We start from the raw sequence: 20,626 nt of genomic DNA on the forward strand, positions 1-20,626 counted from the left end.
TGAGCGAGAAGGAACAAATGAGAGTGTGAGCCACCAGGCCGGAGCACCCAACGCCAGACTCAACGATAATGGTCCTCAAATTCCTTGGGACCCTTAACATCCATGGACTCATTCCCTTCCTGCATCTCTCAGAGCAACACAGTGAATGAAACCATCATCCTAACCCACGGAGTCGTAAAATCCGCTGGGTGTGACCGGCACATTGCTCTAATGAAACAGAATCGAATAGGAAAGGTCGATGTGCCTCACTTACAGGAGGATATGATTTCACGGATGTGAATAAATGTAGGTTTGGACTGGCGTTTCTGTGTAAAATGCATTTCTTACCGCGGGCCAAAGTCAAGAGTTTAACAGACGCTGTCTCAGCTTGGAGCTTCTGGACCATTTGTTGGCCCCGTAAGAAAGAACCTCATCAAAGTCTCCCTCCCAGGCACACAAGGTCAGGAAAAAATGCACACACAATTGCTGGGGGTCCCCATGCTCGCTTTCTCAACGAGGACAGCAAGATACCTGCCCCCAAAGCATCAGAGTGGTGACAGGAAGAGGCCATCTGAGCAAGCACCAGCCGCTCATAGGGGACAGCTGCCACCAGGGCAGGGACTGGGGACAGGATGAGGAGGAGGAAGGCTCCACCAATCCATGTCCGTCCCCAGCGCTCATCCTCACCCAGGTTAAGGACCCCACCTTGGAAATAATGCAGGGACCCGATGTAGGGCCAGAGAGACACTGATGAGCTCAGGCTCCAAGCCCAGCTGAGCACTATTTTTCCTAACTTCTTGACAGACAATTCACATTCCATGCAATCTGCCTTTGTCAAGGGTGTGATTCGAGGAGTTTTAGGATATTCACCGGTTGTGCAGCCATCACCACAATGAATTTAGGAACATCTTCATCACCCCAGAGAGAAACCTGGTGCCCCATTAGCAGACACTCTCCATCCCCCCAAGCCTGCTGCAAACACTAACCTACTACTTTGTGGATTTGCCTATTCTTTCCATTTCCTAACTATGGATTCGCACAACGTGTGGCCTTTTGTGTCTGGCTTCTTTCACTGAGCGTCCTATTTTCAGGGTTGATCCATGTTCTGACCCAATCCATCCTTCATTCCTTTTTACCACCGAATAGTATTCCATTGTATGGATACACCACATTGTGTTTACCCATTCATCTGTTCAAGGGCATTTGGGTGGTTCTCTCTTCGTGGCAATTTTGAATAGTGAGTGAAGCATCAACATAAACCTTAAAAAAAAAAACACATATATATCTCCTTCAGGGACAGCACTCACACCCAAATCTGATATAAGCCAGCTAAGTGTGCACAAAAAGGATATATCCCTTTCTTTCTTTTTTCTTTCCAAGGGATCTGCTAAACAAGAACATTAGGAGCAGCCTAAAAGCGGGGCTCTAAGAAAGAAAATCTAAATAATAATTGTAGAAACGTGCAATGAGGCCCAAGCAAAAAATAAAATAAAAGCAAAGCCCAGCTGTACACAATAAGATTGAAATTCTGCGTGCTGCTTCAACAAAATTTCAAATCATTAAAATCTCATTATACTAATAATATGTTTTCTAGTTAGACTTAACTAAAACACTCTCTTCCCCTAACACAGTGCAGACATTATCAGAAGCAGCAGCAGGATGCTTGAAGATGACAGCTCCTGGGGCACCGTGTCTTCCATCCCGTGGCTGCAAATGCCTGCAGCCTACACCTGATTAGGCTACAGGACAGAAATTACAACTGATTTAGGGGATGAGCTTCCCTCCTGAGCTCCCAGCCCTTCACTTAAGTTCTTGTTTCCTAAGCGTTCTTGAATGGAAGCACCTCCCCAAATATATCATGATGGTCTCATTCTATTTTGTTATTTCTTCCCTTTGGCCACCAGCCGGTCCCTGGTCTTCTCTTCCTGACTGTCTGTGATGTGCGAAGGGGGGAGTTGGGGTGGTGGTGGTGGTAGAGGTCATAATGATAGCTAATACCAAAAAAAAATAATAATAATAAATTAAATTTAAAAAATAAAAATAAAAATAAAAAAATAAAAAATAGGGATCCCTGGGTGGCTCAGCGGTTAAGTGCCTGCCTTCAGCCCAGGGCGTGATCCTGGAGACCCAGGATCAAATCCCACATCAGGCTCACTGCATGGAGCCTGCTTCTCCCTCTGCCTGTGTCTCTGCCCCTCTCTCTCTCTCTCTCTCTCTCTCTCTCTCTCTCCCTCACACATGAATAAATAAATAAAATCTTAAAAAAAAAATAAATAAAAAATTATAACTAACACCCTAACGGAGGGCTTCCTACGTGCATGGCCCAGGCAATTCCCCCAAAACATTGTATTATTTTTTCAAACACAGAAACACTTAAAGAACTTGACACTAAGCATCCACTACCTGGAGTCTACACTAACACTTTGCTCTAAGTGTTTCATTATGTATCCGTCCACCCCTCTATCCATCCAGTGATCCACCTGTATGCCTTTCCCACGGCTGCCCTACCAAGATACTACAACTTTAGGTGTCTTAAATAAGACAACACAAATGTAGTATCTTATAGTTATGGGGGTCAGAGGTCCAAAATGGGTTTCACTGGCTAGAATCAAGGTGTCGGCAGGGCTGTGTTCCACCTGGAGGGTGTAAGAAGAATCTGTTTCTTTGCTTTACAGCTTCTAGAGGTGCCCACACTCCTTGGCTTTCGGCCCCACATCACTCCATGGACACATCTCTTTCTCTTAACTGACTCTCCTACCTCACTCTTAGAAGGACCTTGTATCTACCTGGACAATCTAGGAGAATGTCCCCCATCTCAAAATCCTTAATCCCATATGCAAAGTCCCTTTTACCACGTAACAAGATAGAGTCACAGGCTCCAGGTACCAGGATGCAGACATCTCTAGGTGCCACTAATCGACCTACCACAACACCTTTTCTATGCATTTCAAAGTTGCGGAGGGGGATACATTCCCCCTAAGTATCACTAACTGATGTTCAGTCTTTATTTCCAGTTCTTTTTTTCTTTTGAGTTAAAATATGCATACAATGCAGGACACCCGAATGACTCAGTGGTTGAGGGCCTGCCTTAGGCTCAGGTCGTGATCCAGGGGTCCTGAGATCGAGTCCCGCAGCAGGCTCCCCACATGGAGCCTGCTTCTCCCTCTTCCTGTGTCTCTGCCTCTCTGTGTGTGTCTCTCATGAATAAATAATAAAAATCTTAAAAAAAATAAAAAACAAAATACGCATACAATGGAATGCACACTCTTAAGTGCATATCCATTGAGGGTTGACAAATGCTTGCACCTGTGTATCTCAAACCCCCATCCAGATGGAAGACATTTTCATATTCAAGGAGAAAATTCTCTCCTGCTCCTCCTCAGTCAAGCCCTATCCCCATCCCAGAAACAACCACCATCACTTCGTTTCATCCACTGGAGAACTTCACAGAACTGGCACCACCATACTCTTTTGGGCCTGGCTTTTTTCCCTAGGCGTAGCGTTTTGAGGGTCACTGTGTCGTTGCAATGAATTCATACTGTATTGCATCCCTTCTCATCAGCTCAGTAGTCTGCCATATGAATACCCGCCCCCCCACCCGCCACCCATCCCACCTTGCTCCTACTGATGGACACCAGAGCTGCTTCCAGGTTTTAGCTATTATGAATAAAGCTATGAACATTCTTCTACAGACCTTCTTATGGACACTGACTTCCATTTCTTTCTTTTTTTTTTTTTTAAGATTTTATTTATTCACGAGATATATATATATATATATAGAGAGAGAGAGAGAGAGAGAGAGAGAAGCAGAAACACAGGCAGAGGGAGAAGCAGGCTCCATGCAGGGATCCTGATGTAGAACTCTATCCCAGCACTCCGGGATCATGCCCTGGGCCAAAGGCAGACGCTTAACCACTGAGCCACCCAGGCGTCCCCTGACTTCGATTTCTTGAGTCAATATCTCAGATTGGAATTGCTTAGTCATGGGGGTGGATATATGTTTACTTTCTAAAGAGACGACCATGCTCACTTCCTAAGTTTGCACCACCCTACCGGCCCTGGAAGGAGTGAGAGCTCCAGCTGCCCCACATCCCCACCAAGGCCTGGGTGACCATTGCAGCTGTTCTGGTGGTTGTGGAGTATATCAGGTTCTCATCTGTGGTTCATTTCCTGAATGACTAATAATGCTTTTCTAAATGCATATTGGCCATTTGTCCATCTCTGGTGGAACATCTGTTCAAACCTTTTATCTATTCTTTTATTGCATTTCTTTCATTTTCTTATCATCAAATTGTGGGAGTTCCTTACATATCCTAGATGTCAGTCCTTTATCAGATATGTGTTTTGGGAATTGTGATAATTGCAAGTTACAATAAGAAACATATATATAGGGATGCCTGGGTGGCTCAGTGCTTAAGCATCTGCTTTTGGCTCAGGGCAGGGATCGAGTCCCGCATCGGGCTCCCTGCAGGGAGCCTGCTTCTCCCTCTGCCTGTGTCTCTGCCTCTGTGTCTCTCATGAATAAATAGATAAAATCTTTGGGACAGCTGGGTGGCTCAGGGGTTTAGCACCTGCCTTCAGCCCAGGGCGTGATCCTCAAGTCCCAGGATCAAGTCCCACATCAGGCACCCTGCGTAGAGCCTGCTTCTCCCTCTGCCTGTGTCTCTGCCTCTCTTTCTGTGTGTCTCTCATGAATAAATAAATAAAATCTTTAAAAATGAATGAATAAATAAATAAATAAATAAATAAATAAATAAAATCTTGTAAAGAAACACATATATTTGGCTTTCATCCCAGTTCCTGGCCCAGAGTTCCTAAAACTCTAATAAATTCCTAAGTGATGAGAAAGAATCACCTTAGGAAAAGGCTGGTTGCCATGGGCCTAGAGAATTGGAACTCTTCACCCCACTTCCAGCCAACCCCCCTGCCTCTGGGGTTACAGATTGAGTTCAATCACCAGTGGAAAATGACTTAATCCATCATGCCTATGTAAAGAAGCCTCCATAGAAACCCAAGAGGATGGGTTCAGAGAGTACCCGGGCTGGTGAGCATGAGCAGGTGCAGGAGAGTGGCACTCCTGCCCCACACCACCCCCTCTGCATCTCTTCCGTGAGGCTGCTCCTGAGTGCACCCGTGCATACAAGCTGCGATCTGTCGAGTGAAATATTTCTGTGAACTCTGTGAGCCTCGCTAGCAAATTAATTCATGGAACCCAAGGAGGGGGTCACGGGAACCTGTGACTTATAACCGTCACTCAGAAGCACAGGTGAGGACACAGACTTGCAACTGGTGTCTGAAGGTTGGCAGCCAGTCTTGTAGGACTGGGCCCCTACAACCTGTGGGGCCCAACGACACTGTCTCCAGATGAACAGTGTCAGGATTGAGCTGAATCATAGGGCCCCCAGCTGGTGTCAGAGAACTGCCTAGTGGGCAGGTGGGAGGAACCCCACGTCAGAATTAACATCGGAGCCACAGCTGGTGTCCATAGAGTGGAACCAGTACCAGAATCCCCATAATATTTTCTCCCACTCTGTGGCTTGACTGGGCCCAGTTTAAATGACATTGCATTTAATAACCACAATTCCCCCATAACCCTAGGGTTAAGTACTCTTTATAGAAGAGGAAACCGAGGCACAGGGCAGGGAAGTACCTTCCCCAAGGTCAAAGCTTCACAGCACAGCAGAATCAGTTCAAACCTGGGACGCTGGGCCCCAAGATCCACAGCCCTAACCGCCACACAGATGCTTCCTGCTTACTCAGCAAACACAAAAACCACTTTACGTGGCTGAAGATCACTTCGTATCATTGCCTTCCAAGAGGACACAGGAAGCCCAGGACTCAGGCCAGTGAGGACACTGGCACTGAGTCAACAAGGCCAGCAGGTACGTGCAGGATGTGGTGCTCCCAGGGGGCAGAGAGGGGCCCCCACCCGCTGGAGGCACCCATGAAGCCAAAGGGCAAATGGCTCTGGGGCAGGGGGAAGCCAAGGAAGATGGGGGGGAGGGGGTGCTGGCCAATGGCTGGGCAGACGACACCAAGAGACTCAGAGTCAGCGGGGTTCTGGACTATAGCCACCGCCCAGGGTCTGTCCTCCTTCTGCAAATGCCAACAAGTCCATTCAGCACAGAATGGATCTCATTTGTCTGCTCCGGAGCACCTTCCTGCCACCGTGGCTGAGAGCATCCCAACTGCCAGAGAAGAAATCGGCTTTCCCGCTTGACGGGAGCCAACTGGGAGGATCACTCGCAGGTGAATCACCTCCTGCATGTGCAAGGCTGGTACACTTACAAGTGAGGCTGCCAGCCGGAGGCGTGACCTCTGCAAGGAACCTGACCTCACTTCCTTCTGCACCCTGTCTGCTCATCTGCAAAATGGGAATAAACACCCAGCACCCACTTCCCCGCTTTGTGTGAGCACGAGGTAAGGGAGTGCACGTAGTGTGCAGCGCCGAGCCCGGGATGTCACGAGGGCCCCACATGGCTTAGCCATGAGCCCGGCTGCTGGAGACTCCATTCTGGCTTCTTCTCCCTTCAATATTTTCCCTCACTTCCTCTCTGATGATCTTTGATCGCTCGCTATCAAGGATGGGTTCGTTCTCACTTTGAAACACAGTATTAATTTTCAAAACAGGAAACAAAAGAGAGAGATAAGACACTTCCAATTAAGCTTTGGGAAAGAGTTCCTTTAAATTCCACCTGTACCGGGGATCCCGGGGCGGCTCAGTGGGTCGGCACCTGCCTTTGGCCCAGGGTATGATCCTGGAAACCTGAGATCGAGTTCCGCATCGGGCTCCCTGCATGGAGCCTGCTTCTCCCTCTGTGTCTCTGCCTCTCTCTGCCTCTCTCCTTCTCTCTATGTCTATCATGAGTAAATAAATAAAATCTTAAAAAAAAATAAACAAATAAACTCCACCTGTACCAACGAGTTACGAACACCACCACCAGCACAGCGTTCCCCTCTCCCCAGCCTGCAGCGAGGATGCTCTATTCACACACAGTGCGGCACCTGCCGGGTTCTGGCGGATGGCCACCCCACGGTTCCCCTGAACCCCACAGCTGCTTCTGGGAGGGCTGGATGCAAGCAAGCTCTGAGCACGCCCCAGGAGTTAAGGAGCGTCTGCTCCCTCCTTAACTTTTTTTTTTAAGATTTTTATTTATTTATTCATCAGGGAGAGAGAGAGAGAGAAAGAGAGAGAGAGTCAGAGACACGGGCAGAGGGAGAACCAGGCTCCACGCAGGGAGCCCAACGAGGGACTTGAACCCAGGACTCCAGGACCACACCCTGGGCCAAAGGCTGAGCCACCCAGGGATCCCTCCCTCCTTAACTTAATAACTTACCATGGGAGCAAAGCCTAGATCCTTCAGAATTACCATTCTTCATATCAAAGTATGAACATGCATAACTTTTTTTTACAGGCTACACTATTAAGATGGCCTTCCTTGGGGCAAACCAACATTTGTGACCGATTCTGTTGGCTAAGAAGGAAAGGTTCAAAGACCCAGACGAAGGACAGACATTTTCAAAATGCCTCAACTCAAATGAGCTCACTTTCCACTGCTAACATGAAAGCATAAAACTGCTTACAGTCTGCTAACTATTCTTTTTTTTTTTTTTTTTTTTTGCAAACCGTTCTAATGCTTTAAGCTGGTGAGGAAGCATCAGAGCACCAAGGTGGACGAGTATCCCTCCTGATGCCGAGCTGGCCTCCCTCCCCAGGGACGCAGCATCCGACTCAGACACATGCGAGGAACTTGCCATTTCTCTGCAGTGCACACCTCAGCTGCATAATCACTGTGTTTCCTGGTCACACCGGGCCAGAAGCAGAAGGCCAGCATCCCTCAAGTGCATATTTTTAAAGGATTTCTGTAACTTGGTTACCAACAGCCAGCTAGCCACTTTGTGGAACATAACGGGAAGGAAGAAGCCAGGGGCACCTGGGTGGCTCGGTCGATGATGGCGTCTGCCTTCGGCTCAGGTCACCATCCTGAAATCCTGGGACAGAGCCCGGAGTCGGGCTCCCTGCTCAGTGAAGAGCCTGCTACGCCCTCTGCCCCTACACGCTATTCATGCTTTCTCTCTCTCACTCTCACTCACTCTCTCTCTCAAATAAATAAAATCTTTAAAAAGGGGAGGGAGGGAGGGAGGGAGAGAGAGAGAGAGAGAGAGAGAGAGAGAGAGAAAGAAAGAAAGAAAGAAAGAAAGAAAGAAAGAAAGAAAGAAAGAAAAAGAGAGAAAGCAAAGCAAAGCAAAAAGCAAAGAAGCCAGAGCTGTGGAAATGATAGAGGACCAGCCTGAGAAGGGGCTTCTGTTTGGGGCTGACAGTCACTAAACACTCAGCCCTCCCATTCGGCCCGGCCTGACTGGTTAGTCCAGCAGGATCGTATTATTTCCCACCCTGAGCCCAGACACAGCCTCAGAATCCTTCTTAACACAGGCGCAGGCAGTCCTCACAAACTCAGCTGAGTCTGCTCCCAAGGGGAAGCCGCCCTGCCACCCCTGCTCTGCCACCAGCCCTCCGGCTCCGGTGTCCGCATCAATGCCCTCACTTGCCAACCTCGCCACTAACACACACTTACTGAGCACTCCCCGGACTGCTGACGAGGCTTCGCCTCCTTCAAGGCAGTTATGCTCACACCGCCTAAGGGCTAGTGCCACCAGGCTCTGCGTGAGCCCCATCGGGAAGGAGGCTCGGGGTGAGGCAGCAGACCGAGCGGCGGGGACGGGGACGCGAGCCGGGACCTGGCTCTGCCACCCGCCCACAGCCTCCCACGGAAACACACTGCCTTCCTGGGCGAGGGCGAGGGCCAACCAGCTGGGAAACCCACAGTGTTAGCACCCCTGCACTTCCCCACCTCAGGACGGAGGAAGAGAGGACCCCTGGAGCCGCTGAGGAGTTCCTGCAGCCCCAATGCTCCGGGCAGGTAGAAAAAGAAAGGATTCCCCTAATGCAGGACTCCCAGGTGCTGTGAGCCCCACCACTCATCCACTTCTTCTTTTTTTTGTTTTATACATATATATACATATATGTAAAATATACATGCATATATTTGTAAATATATATACATATTTAAATATATACATATATATTTTACATAGATTAAGTATACATGTATATATTTACATGTGTAAAATTATTTATGTTTATATATATGTAAAATATATATGTGTATATATATATATTTTATTGGAGTTCGATTTGCCAACATATAGCAGAACACCCAGTGCTCATCCTGTCAAGTGCCCGCCTCAGCACCCGTCACCCAGTCACCCCACCCCTGCCCACCTCCGCTTCCACTGCCCCTTGTTCGTTTCCCAGTTAGGAGTCTCTCACGGCTTGTCTCCCTCTCTAATCTCCTAATGACAGAAAGCGGTCTCTCCTTTGAATACATGTCACTAACAAGTATCTCAGTGATGCAAAAGCTGCCCAAAACTTCTCGAAGGGAGTGCGTCCCGCACTGCGCTCTCTTTACCGCAACAGCAATTAGTACCGACGAGCAGATTAACACGGCAGTGCCAACACGTGCTCAGAACGTGCCCTTAAACGCACTGATCTGCTGTTCAGCCTCGACGTCATACAGTAAACAGCAAACACGCTCACGGGGAAGCAAAGCAATCCTGCACCTGAAGCCTGAAAAGCGTACGGCTAATGCCAAGGGAAAACTGCTTCCTTCGGGCCCACCTTTTATGCGACGGCACCGCCCATCGGAACACAAGAAAATCCTTAGGTAAAGTTACCTGCCCTTTGCCAACCGCAGCAGCAGAAGATTGATGACTCAGAGCACTTAAAAACCGCTCACAGCAAGCACTTAGCCAGCTAGAAAGATCCCTTCATTATTCTGACGACCGGACAGGGAGTGTGATGGTGAGCAAGTTCCAGATGTGTGATAAATATTAATTCCAAGGAGTTGAGACGGGAATTCAAAGCAGAGCTCATCTAATGAGTGTGGGGTTGCCAGGGCGCCCTGACTCTGCTGGGCCCGTGCAGGGATGGCCGAGATGCTGGAACCACACGGGGCTTAGCCGTTCCTAAAGAGGCCTCAGGACAGAAAGGTAGGGAACAAGAAAGTCATTGCTCTGGGCCCGGGATCAGTTTCCCTTTCTTACAGAAGCAAAGATCCCAAGAGCTCTGAGTGGGCCACCGAGACAAAAAGCCCAGTGTGGCACGCGTCGAGGTGCCTACGTGTGTTTCTCCTGTAAATGCCCCCCCGCGCCCTCCCTACCCAGCAACAGTGGAACAAGGAGAAATGCTGGATTTGAAGATTGTGATCAGGATAATAATCAAAGGAAACTTCACAAAGCCACACCAAAAGCTCCCCTGAAAGTCGCTTCCTCTTGGCCAGAGAAAGGAAAAACAGAACAGTGGTTTCCAGTGATTTCCAACCCCACCTCCCCAGAGACGTTGCAATCCAGGAGCGGAGCGGAGACACAGCTGACCTGACAGCGCATTTACTCCCCGACCACCAGCTGCTCCCACTGACAGAAGCACCTCAAAGAAGAGGCATTTGGGTCTGGAGAAAGGGATGTGGAACTGCCTGTCTCCACCATGGCAGGTTCTGCAGAGAACCTCACAGGCCTGATGGATCCCAACAGGACCTCCACTGGCTTCTCTTATAAGAGACCATTCTAGAACCCACACTGTATGTGGCCCTGGTCCTCACCCACTTATGTCCTTCCATGGTCTTACCAGCCACTCTTTCCCTTCTCGAGGTTAAGAGGCCAGCTGACTTCAAACATGATCTGCACTTAATGTTCTAAGGATCCTATAGAGCACCAAAGTGATCACGTGTGCACCCGGAAATGCAAAGAACTCCAAGAGTCCTACTTTCCCGGCCAAAGAGACCAAACTCAGGACAGATCCTTTTCCTGTATGCTGCCACAAAGACACTATTCCAGTTTTATTTTTAAAAGGTAAATCGGAGGGCTGTTGAGATCTGCTATAAAACAGTATGTACAGGGCACTTGGGTGGCTCAGTGGTGGAGTGTCTGCCTTCCGCTCAGGGTGTGATCCCGGGGTCCTGGGATGGAGTCCCGCATCGGGCTCCCCGCAGGGAGCCTGCTTCTCCCTCTACTTGTGTCTCTGCCTCTCTCTGTCTCTGTGTCTCTCAAGAATAAATAAATTAAATCTTAAAAAAACAAAACAAAAAAAACAGCACATAGAAGTCACTTCAAAGTTTGCAAAATGTCCTGAACGAACCAGCTGCAAACTACCACTTATCCCGGTGCAGCAGCCCTGCACGTCTGCCTGCACTCGTGGGAGCTGGGGCCTGGGCAGGGAAGGCAGGCCTCATCTAATCTGTTCTCATGCAGAATGTCTTCATTCTTAGAGGGGAGGGCCATTACTCCTGTAGCTGCTCCTGCCTCGTGGTCCCCGGAATGCAGCTGGGAATCTAGCTTCTTCTGGACCCACTGACTGCCTAGGGGAAGCCAGCCTGCGCCTGCACCTGCACCTGGATGCCCGCCCACCCACTGCACCCACAGAGGCCTCCAGACCTTCTCAAGTAACAACGGTCATGGCATGACTGGCACGCCACACCACAGCCCAGCCACCGTGAACTGCCTGCGCTTCCCCAAAAGGAACTCGCTGGGGTCTCCTCCAGGGCCCCTGGCGGGAAGCCCCGTACTGAACACCCTCCTCTGGCAAATCCCCAGCTCTCCTTTAGGTGCAACCAGGGGACCACTTCCTCCGGCCGGAACCCAGAACCATGTCCAGGTTGTGTGTCTCGCACAGGTCACGGTCGCCAGCTCCGAGGACAGGCCCGGGGCCACAGTGCCCACCGACAGCTCCCTGCTGGCCAGGTGAGCACAGGAAAAGACTCCTTTACCTGTGACCTTAGGCCTGAAGTCAGGGGCACCTCCTCATTCTGCGGTCCCGGGAGGGAGGAACAGCCTTCACCTCCCGCTTCTGGGGAGAACCCGGCTGCATCCCTCTGAGCTTTCAGGAAATTTGAAAATTCATTTCTTCTAGGTAGCAGCTCTCACACATCTCCCCATTCTGGCAATCTGCCCCCCGGCAGGACCCCGCTCCCCCAGAGGCTATGACTGGTCCCCAGGACCCAGCGTGTGATCCCGGATTCTCCCCTTTAAGAAACTGAACAGAGAGCCCCAGATGCTGAGCCCCAGGCCAGGGAGGTTCACAGTGGGGCTCTGGGCACTTCTGGACTCCTGGGGCTGAGGGCCTGGAGTAGCTTCGTCACCACTTCAGGCTACTTGAAGTTCTTGAGACACCCCAGGAAGCGTCCCCCTGGGCACTCTTATGGGACACCTGGGGCCAATAATTCACTGTTGTGTGTTGTGACAACACAAGCTGTGTTGGGGGATGCTCACAGCATTCCTGGCCCCGAACCCACCAGATGCCAGGAGCACCCTTACCTCCAGTCGTGACCACACAACATGTCCCCAGACACCGCCATGTCCCCTGGGGGCACAACCACCAGCCATTCATACACCCAACCAGGTGAGAACCACTGGTTTAAACCCATGAGGTGGCTACTGGGTAAGGCTGTGTTTTCTCAACTTGAAAATGAGGGGGAAATTCCACCCTGCATAGACCTTGCAGTTAGGTAAAAATTCCTACCTCGCAGGGCTAAATTACAGAGCATCTCGGTCCAGGTATTATTACATTAGGGACTACTATTACAGAGCAGCGTTTACGTGGGCTGTGCTGGGGTCTACGCAGCATCAACACAGCTGATGGCTCCGCAAAAGCCGAGGGGATCACCGAGGTTAACAAAGGTCGTGTAGAGATCCTCTCCTGCAAGTTATTGAAAGAAAAGAAACGTAATACTCTCAACCTTCAAGCTCGCAGCCACCTCGTGATCCCTTGAGATTTCGATCCCCAGGGCAGGCTCCATTGCTATCTTGCTCATTGATCAGTGCTTCTGACGCCGACACTTGGGAGATGCTCCAGGAGAGAAGCAGAGGACGAGCCACCGACTGGGACAAGGGACCCCACAGAAGGCTCATCTGAGAAAGGATCTGCATCTAAAGTACACAGATTTCTTAAAATCCAACACTAAGAAATCAAACAACTTGATTCAAGATGAGCCAAAGATCTGAACAGACACCTCACCAAAGGGGACGTACAGATGGCACATAAGCACATGAAAAGATGCTGCGTGTCGTTAAGGGGGCAGGGAAGGGAACCTAAGACGGCTCTAACAAAGTACATTTACGAAAACACACGTACACACACACACACACACACACAGAAGAGGAACTTCCTACGTGCTTTCTTTGCTCAGAAAGAAGAAGGGACAAAAAGCCTCCAGATTCGGCTCTGGATGAGGGCAGGTCCTCAGAGCAGGACGGGGTTCGGGAGGGGACCCTCCACGGGGCCCCTTCCATCCAGGGCCACCCTGGCTCCCCAGAGCCGGCTGCACACCTCTCGGGACCTCGCATGGCAGCTGCGGCCCCTGGGGTGGCCCCCGGCCCACTGCACCTCTGAGGCTTCCATCTGTGGTCCTGAGGGGGGACCTGGGGGACCTGGGGGACCTGGCGAGGGGACTCTGCCCTCCACGCCCGCTCTGCCCAGCTCCAGTGCAACCAAGCCAGCTTTTAATAAAGCTGCTCCTGAAAGTCTCCGGGCCTTGCACGGGGAGCTGTGGGGTTTTTCAAGCGTTCTTCCCACACTTTCCGATGTCCACAGTTACTCATAGTTCTGTTTCCTAAACCGGGCCACCATGTGACACAAAGTGGTTCCCTCCCAGAGAACATCAGCCTTAATCACGCCCTGAATTCATCCCCGGGGAACTTCCTGCATCTCTTCCTCCAACCCCCAGGGGCCACACATTTCCTAAAATGATCTCGCCTGAAGATGACAGGACTGTCACCCCAAGTTCCTCCATGCCGTGTCCCAACCACGAGCTCCGCCGATTAAGGGTCCGGGGTGGCGGGGGGAGCAGAGTCCAGTGCCTGCAGGCTCCCAGAACCCCTAACCTCCTGGAATCTTCACACCCTCCCTTAAAGGGGCCTCCCCACCACCCACACTCCTGAACTCACCGCGGACTTCTAACAAACCAGAAAATGAAACCCCTGCACCTGGCAGTGCCTAACCATCTCGGAGCACCCACCCTCTTCCTGAGGGTTCCATGGTAGGCAAATGAGTGCCTTCCCACTGGGGCCCAAAGTCTGGGCCAGCCCCGCCCCAGCTCACAAGCTGCAGGAACAGCACAGAGATCAGGAGAGCAAGCCGTCAAGGCCACAGGCCTGCTGGAGTACTGACAACTCTCAATTATTCAGCATCTCATTATCCAGCCTCTGCATCTCTGCAACCCACTTCCCAGAAGACCAGTGGGAAGCCACTAAGCCCTTCCAAGCCCAGCTTTGTGCCCCCTTGATTCCTGCGTCTGAGCCCAAACAGGGTTTTCAGCCTTTTGTTTGTACTTTTGTTTGTACCCACGTGTGCCAGGCACTTGAACTGTGAGAACCAAGGCAGGGGAGCAAGCTAACTCACACGCAAAATCACCAACAGCACTGCTGCTGTTTTCCTGTCCACGCTATTCACCACAGGATGCCCTGGACTGGGACTCTTGGTGCACCGACATCAGACCAGACTGGCCCTTGATTTACTAGACACACACTAGCTCCTAAAAGCAAAGGCAGGAAGCATTTCACTTTGGGACCAGTCTGTTACTTCAGGCGTGTGTTCTTCATATTCCATGGGCGTAAATGTCCTCCATAAAAAGCCCTAACAGTCCAGAACATTCCCCTTACTTGCTATTCTGTGGCAGATTTCTTTCCCTGGTCCCTTCTGATCTCAACCCAAGCATGACCTGCTCTGTGCGCTTCTCCATCGGCCTGCACTTGCACGTGTTCTTTGAGCGCACGGAATCATAGTGCTTCTGGTCTGTTTAACCATCACAGTGGACTCCCCGTTCCTCGAAAGCAAGAGTCCTGGCTACCTCTTCTTCCGAGGCTGAACAAATTGCGAGAGGGAAGTATCATTTATGCCTGTAACCGTCCCAAGTCATGAAGAGGACCTGAAATGTCTTCTGGCAAAGGGCGACATCACTACAGGTGAGGACACACATCACCAACGCAGCAGGGATGACACAGAAGCATGACATCATTTATCATCTCCGTTTAGGGGGTACAACTTGGTAAGAGACAAATGCAAGCCAGTTTGGGCCCTTAAATCATAAGGCTCGATAGAGGAACGGCCCATTTGTTTGGGGATATTTGGAAGCCCCTAAAGGGTGACGAGGCCCTACCGGGAGGGGACTAAATAAAGTAATCTGGTAAAAGCATCCCTGATGGGAAATGCAAGGGTGCAACCCCCCCCCCCAACACACACATAAAAACCTCTAAGGGGAATGTGTGGGGGTACGCATGACCCCGAGGGGTAAAACTGTTACACACTTCCCTAGACATGCACAGGTCCCAGGGAGAAACGAAGGGGGGTCCAGTGTCCCTGCGGGTATGCACACTTGGGGAGACACCAGGAGACCTTCTGGGGGATAATCAGTCTACACAGCCGTCCCCTGTCCTTCCTTTCCTGGGGATCTGAGATGGGCCTGAGGCCAGCCCCAGGGCCCTCTCCCCCTCCTGCCTGACCTCTGCGGCCTCTTCCGCTCCTCTTTTCTCCAGAGCTCAACTCACCCAGACCCACGGGGATCTGCCCCAGGGGAGCAATCTCCGGCCAGAACAAAGGGAAAATTCAGGAACCTGGGCCCTGCAGCGCGCCCGCACAGGCCGGCGGGAGTTAACAGCCCTGGCCACTCTACAAAACTTTAAAATGTAAGCGGAGGCAGGTAGTTTTTAGAATTATTTTCCTAAGCACCAAAGGGGGAGGGGGGCTCTGGGGCCCTTGGGGGCCGCACCCCGCACCCCCCGACCCCGCCTTGCGGCCTGCACACTCGCGGCTCCGGGGGACGCCGCCCCCCCAGCCCGCGCCCCGCGCTCCGGGACCAGTCGCGGCTCAGCTCGGCGTGGAGCGCCCCGGGGCCGGGCCAAGCCGCGCGCCTGCGGCCGGTGCTGCCCTGGAAGGGCGCTCGGGGCTCGCGGCTCCCGCAGGCCTGGGCGCGGGCCCTGCTCGGCCGGACGGTCCCCCCCCCCCCACGACTCGCAACCCAAGTCCGCCCTCCGCGCCAGCGCCCATCTGCAAACCGCCGGGCAGGGGGCGCGGGGCCGAGGATCTCCCCGGCCGGGCTTTAAAGGTCCCGGGAGGAGGAAGAGCGAGGGTCAAGGGCGCTCCCCAAGGTCACGGCGGCGCGCTCCGCGGGCCCGGAGGTCGTGGGGGGCGGGGGGGGGCGGAGCGCGCGGGCCCGGAGGTCGTGGGGGGCGGGGGGGGCGGAGCCCCGGGCCCGGAGGTCGTGGGGGGCGGGGGGGGAGGCCGGAGCCCCCGGGCCCGGAGGTCGTGGGGGGCGGGGGGGGGGGGCGGAGCGCGCGGGCCCGGAGGTCGTGGGGGGCGGGGGGGGGGAGGCCGGAGCCCCCGGGCCCGGAGGTCGTGGGGGGCGGGGGGGGGGGGGCGGAGCGCGCGGGCCCGGAGGTCGTGGGGGGCGGGGGGGGGCGGAGCCCCGGGCCCGGAGGTCGTGGGGGGCGGGGGGGGCGGAGCCCCGGGCCCGGAGGTCGTGGGGGGCGGGGGGGGCGGGGCGCGCGGGCCCGGAGGTCGTGGGGGGCGGGGGGGGGCGGAGCCCCGGGCCCGGAGGTCGTGGGGGCCCGGGCGGGGGGGGCGGGGCGCGCGGGCCCGGAGGTCGTGGGGGGGCGGGGGGGGGAGGCCGGAGCCCCGGGCCGGGAGGTCGTGGGGGGCGGGGGGGCCGGGGAGCCGCCCCGAGAGGCCCGGCTGAGTCGGGGCCGCGGGCCGGGGGAGGCGGGGCGGGCGGGGAGGCGGGGCGGCGGGGCGCGCGGGGCCGGGGCCAGGGCGGGGCGGCGGGGCGCGCGGGGCCGGGGCCGGGGCGGGGCGGGGCGCGCTCACCCTCCTTGGCCTTCTTCTTCCTCGCCAGCGTGCCGCCGAGCTTGCCCAGGAACGACTCGTCCTTCTTCATCCTGCGGGGCCGCGGGGCGGGCGAGCGCGGGGGCGCGGAGGACATGAGCGGGGGCCGCGCGGGGACCCGGCCGGCGCAGCGCGAGTGGGAGCCGCCCTCGCCGCCCTCGCCGCCCTCGCCGCCCGCCCGGAGGGGCCCCGGCGCCGCCCCCGCCCCGCCCCGCCCCGCCCCGCCCCGCCCCCGCCCCGCAGCGCCCGCCGCCCGAGGTCGGCGCTGCCCCTTCCAGCCCGCGGCCCGCGCCCCGGGAAGTGAAGGCGCTGGGCTCCCAGTGCCGCGGGGTCCCCCCCACCCCGGCCCCCTGCGCGGCCACTATCCGCTCGAGGAGTCGGTTCACCTGTTGAGCGTCTACCCAGAGCCAGGCCCGGGGCTGGGGGAGCCCCGTGTGGACGGTCCCCGCCCTTAGGGAGCCACCGTGGGCCGAGCAGAACACCTTACCGGCTCCTAGGGGAGCTCGGGAAGTTCCCCAAGAGGTGATGTGAAGGCCCAGGCAACGGGGCTGGCCTGGATTCAGGCAGGGGGAAGAGGGGGACCAGGGGACAGGGCCGAGGGAGACGAGGGCAGGGCAGGCCTTGGAAGTGCTTGGAGTTAGGATGATGTGATCAGATTTGGCTCCACCAGGGGCCCCTGGGTGGCTCAGCCGTTGAGCCACCTGCCTTCAGCTCAGGGCGTGATCCGGGGGTCCTGGGAGCGAGTCTTACATCCGGGTCTCCACAGGGAGCCTGCTTCTCCCTCTCTCTTTCATACATGAATAAACAAAATCTAAAAAAAAACAAAAATGACTTGGCTCCACCAGGTTGACTGTGGCTGACAGCAGGACAGTAGATGGAAGAGTAAGGCAGGAGCCTGGACACCACTTCCAGGACCAAGGTGACCTAGGAGGGAGGTGAACAGATTCCCAGAGACATAAGTGGAAGGAGCCCAGACTAGTGATCAGGAGAGTTAAGGTAAGGTCCCCCCTGTTTTCTGGGGGACCAGGGCTAAGGGGTGGAATCAGGCTGAGACAGGGCTGCCCCGGGGGGTCCCCTAGGAAGGGAGGAGACTCTGAGTCACAAGTGTGGCTCTAGGCTGTTTTTCCATCCGCCTTTGTGGCTACTCAGTGCCCACCACACAGTCTAACTCCTTCAGTGCCTTCAGCAATGGTCTGTGTCCTCCAGTGGGTGCCAAGCCCTATCCTCCCTCTGGGAGTGCACACACCACAGGGACAGTGATGTGCCCTCCATGACAGCACATGACCTGCACTGACACAGGACTCACAGTCATGCACTTAGGGACCCAGGGAGCTGGGGGAGAGGAGGCTAGTCCAGGAAGGGCCATCTGACCTGGGACACAGATAAAGTCACCTCTGCCTCTGTTCAGTAAAGGCAGAGAAGATTCAGCAGGCAGAGGGGAGGGACATGGGGAGAGAATGCTAAGTAATGACAGACACCCCACCCCCACTGTGGTCAGGGTGCGAAGTGACAAGAAGGAAAGGCACATGGCCTGGTGTGGACTGAGCCTTTGGGGTGGAGGGAACAAGATCAGTGCCCTGTTCAAAGAACCCCAAGCCACCGAGCAGGTTTGAGCAGAGGCCTGACCTGTCAGATTGATGCAAGGGATGGATGGAAGCAAAAGCCAGGGTCAGAGAGCAATTAATTCAGCAACTCCTGAAATGGGGCAGCCCTGGTCTCCAAGGACCAAGGCAGTGGCAGAGAGAAGGGACAGACAAGAATGAGCTTGCAGGGCTGCAGATGCCAATGTTTGGAAAATAATTGGATGCCAAAGTCAGGGACAGTATAAGGCCAGAGGTCTCTGAGGCTTCGGAAGGCCCGATTGGGGGTGCCTCTGACCAGGCTGGGGAAAACACAGAAAGTTGTGAACTCGGTTATTGACATCCCCATGGTGTCATGGCACAGTCAGGGCTAGACAGTGCCTGCCGTCTGGATGCTGGAGGGAGCTGTCCTCTAGGGCAGAGTCTCTGGCCCCTTTGAGAAGCCGATGCACAGAATGGATGGTTTACGCTAGAGAAGTGCATACATGGGGTGCCACACAGCGCCTCGGGAGGCCCACAGACACCACCACCCCCCAGCCTCCCGCTGCTCTCAGCACAGCCACAGGCCCCAGGGGAGCAGAAAGGTAGCTGTAGGAAGGGCAACGGAGCATGGTTGTGCTTCTCGGACCACGAGAACTGGCAGCAGAGGGTACAGTCCTGTGCCCCCCCCCCAAGTAGATAACCAAGTGCTTGAATATTGCATCAGTGGGCCAGCTTCCCAGCAAATGCACAGAATTTACCATTTTCACTTGTTAACTGCTCATTTGAACACTGCAGAGACAGGTGGAATCCTACTTTGAAAAATGTCATTACAGGGCAGCCTGGGTGGCTCAGCGGTTTAGCACCGCCTTCAGCCCAGTGTGTGATCCTGGAGACCTGGGACCGAGTCCCATGTCGGGCTCCTTGCATGGAGCCTGCTTCTCCGTCTGCCTGTGTCTCTGCCCCCCCACCTCTCTCTCTCTCTGTGTCTTTCATGAATAAATAAATAAAATCTTGAAAAAAAGAAAAATGTCATTACACCGTGAATGGATTTCTCTAGAAGACACCTGAGCCTGACATTGCCCACCTGCTTCAAGCAGGACTACTCACTACAACCAAGCAACTCCTAGCTGTAAGAGGAACTCTGCTGGGCCTTACATGATAGGGTTCCTAGAGTTCAGTGGAAATCATTCATATAGAAACATAATCATAGGGACGCCCCGGTGGCTCAGTGGTGGAGTGTCTGCCTTCAGCTCAGGATGTGATCCCAGGGTCCTGGGATCGAGCCCCACTTCGGGCTCCCCACAGCGAGCCTGCTTCTCCCTCTGCCTATGTCTCCACCTCTATGTCTGTCATGAATAAATAAATAAAATATTAAAAAAAGAAACAATCATATTTTAAATGCAGGTATGGTATTTATTACCAAGAAATCCATACGAAACACCAACTTCTCAGAAAGACCTTTTTCTGCAGAAAGACGATGTGTGCATTCACACACACTATTTCCCTTGCGTATTTTGGGCTGGAGAATGGAATGATCTCTTATTAAATGTGGCTTTGAAGATTATTTTAAATTGGTGTGTTAGTTGCAATGGCTTATCTCGTGCGTGCCACAGATAGCAATCAAATACTAGGCTATGGATTAATTTGTATTTTTTTCAGGGCTAGATGAAGGAGGGACAACAATACGACCCCCCGCTCCCCCCCAAAAAAACCCAAAACTCTGCTCCTTTCTTGGCCTGGCTCCTGGGGATTTTATACGGCGTTCCCTCCGGGGTTGTCTAACCAAAACAACTTTCTAAATCACTTTACAGAGTGGCAACATCAATATTTCCTTGAAGGCTGGAAAGTGTTGGTTCTTAATTAAAAAGAGAATTTAACAAGAAGCAGAAATGTGGCTTTAGCTCCTGTCCTCATCAACTCCAACTTCTACTCCTTGGCATGTGACACACGTAGGTAGCCCACGCCACTGCTCTGTGTACACTTTACATTTGGAGAATAATCATGAAAATCAGATTACATGCAGCTGCCCCTATAAAAGCAAACCATTTGATTTTGTGTTTGAAGTGTGGCTTCCAAAGAGGGGGCAGCTCCTTATAAGCTTAATGAAGGACAAGGAGCAAACATTTCATGGGTGCACCCCGTAGCCCTGGCCGGG

At 53.5% G+C, this 20,626-nt stretch overlaps 1 protein-coding gene across 2 annotated transcripts in view; it reads right to left on the bottom strand.

Annotated features, from left to right (window-relative positions):
- Positions 1-17,087, bottom strand: part of PARVB (parvin beta) — a 97,761-nt gene extending 80,674 nt beyond the window's left edge. Inside the window, exon 1 of one of the 2 annotated variants that reach the window (XM_072741074.1) lies at positions 16,892-17,087. In XM_072741074.1, the coding sequence (XP_072597175.1) occupies positions 16,892-17,006 (115 nt within the window). In that variant the 5' untranslated portion in view covers positions 17,007-17,087. Of the gene's footprint in view, positions 1-12,770; positions 13,659-16,891 lie in introns of those variants that run through there. The other variant, XM_072741073.1, reaches the window with a different exon arrangement.
- Positions 17,088-20,626: the final 3,539 nt, after the last annotated feature.

Source organism: Vulpes vulpes, chromosome 16, assembly GCF_048418805.1.
Source record: "Vulpes vulpes isolate BD-2025 chromosome 16, VulVul3, whole genome shotgun sequence".
In the NCBI taxonomy this organism is placed as follows: domain Eukaryota; kingdom Metazoa; phylum Chordata; class Mammalia; order Carnivora; family Canidae; genus Vulpes; species Vulpes vulpes.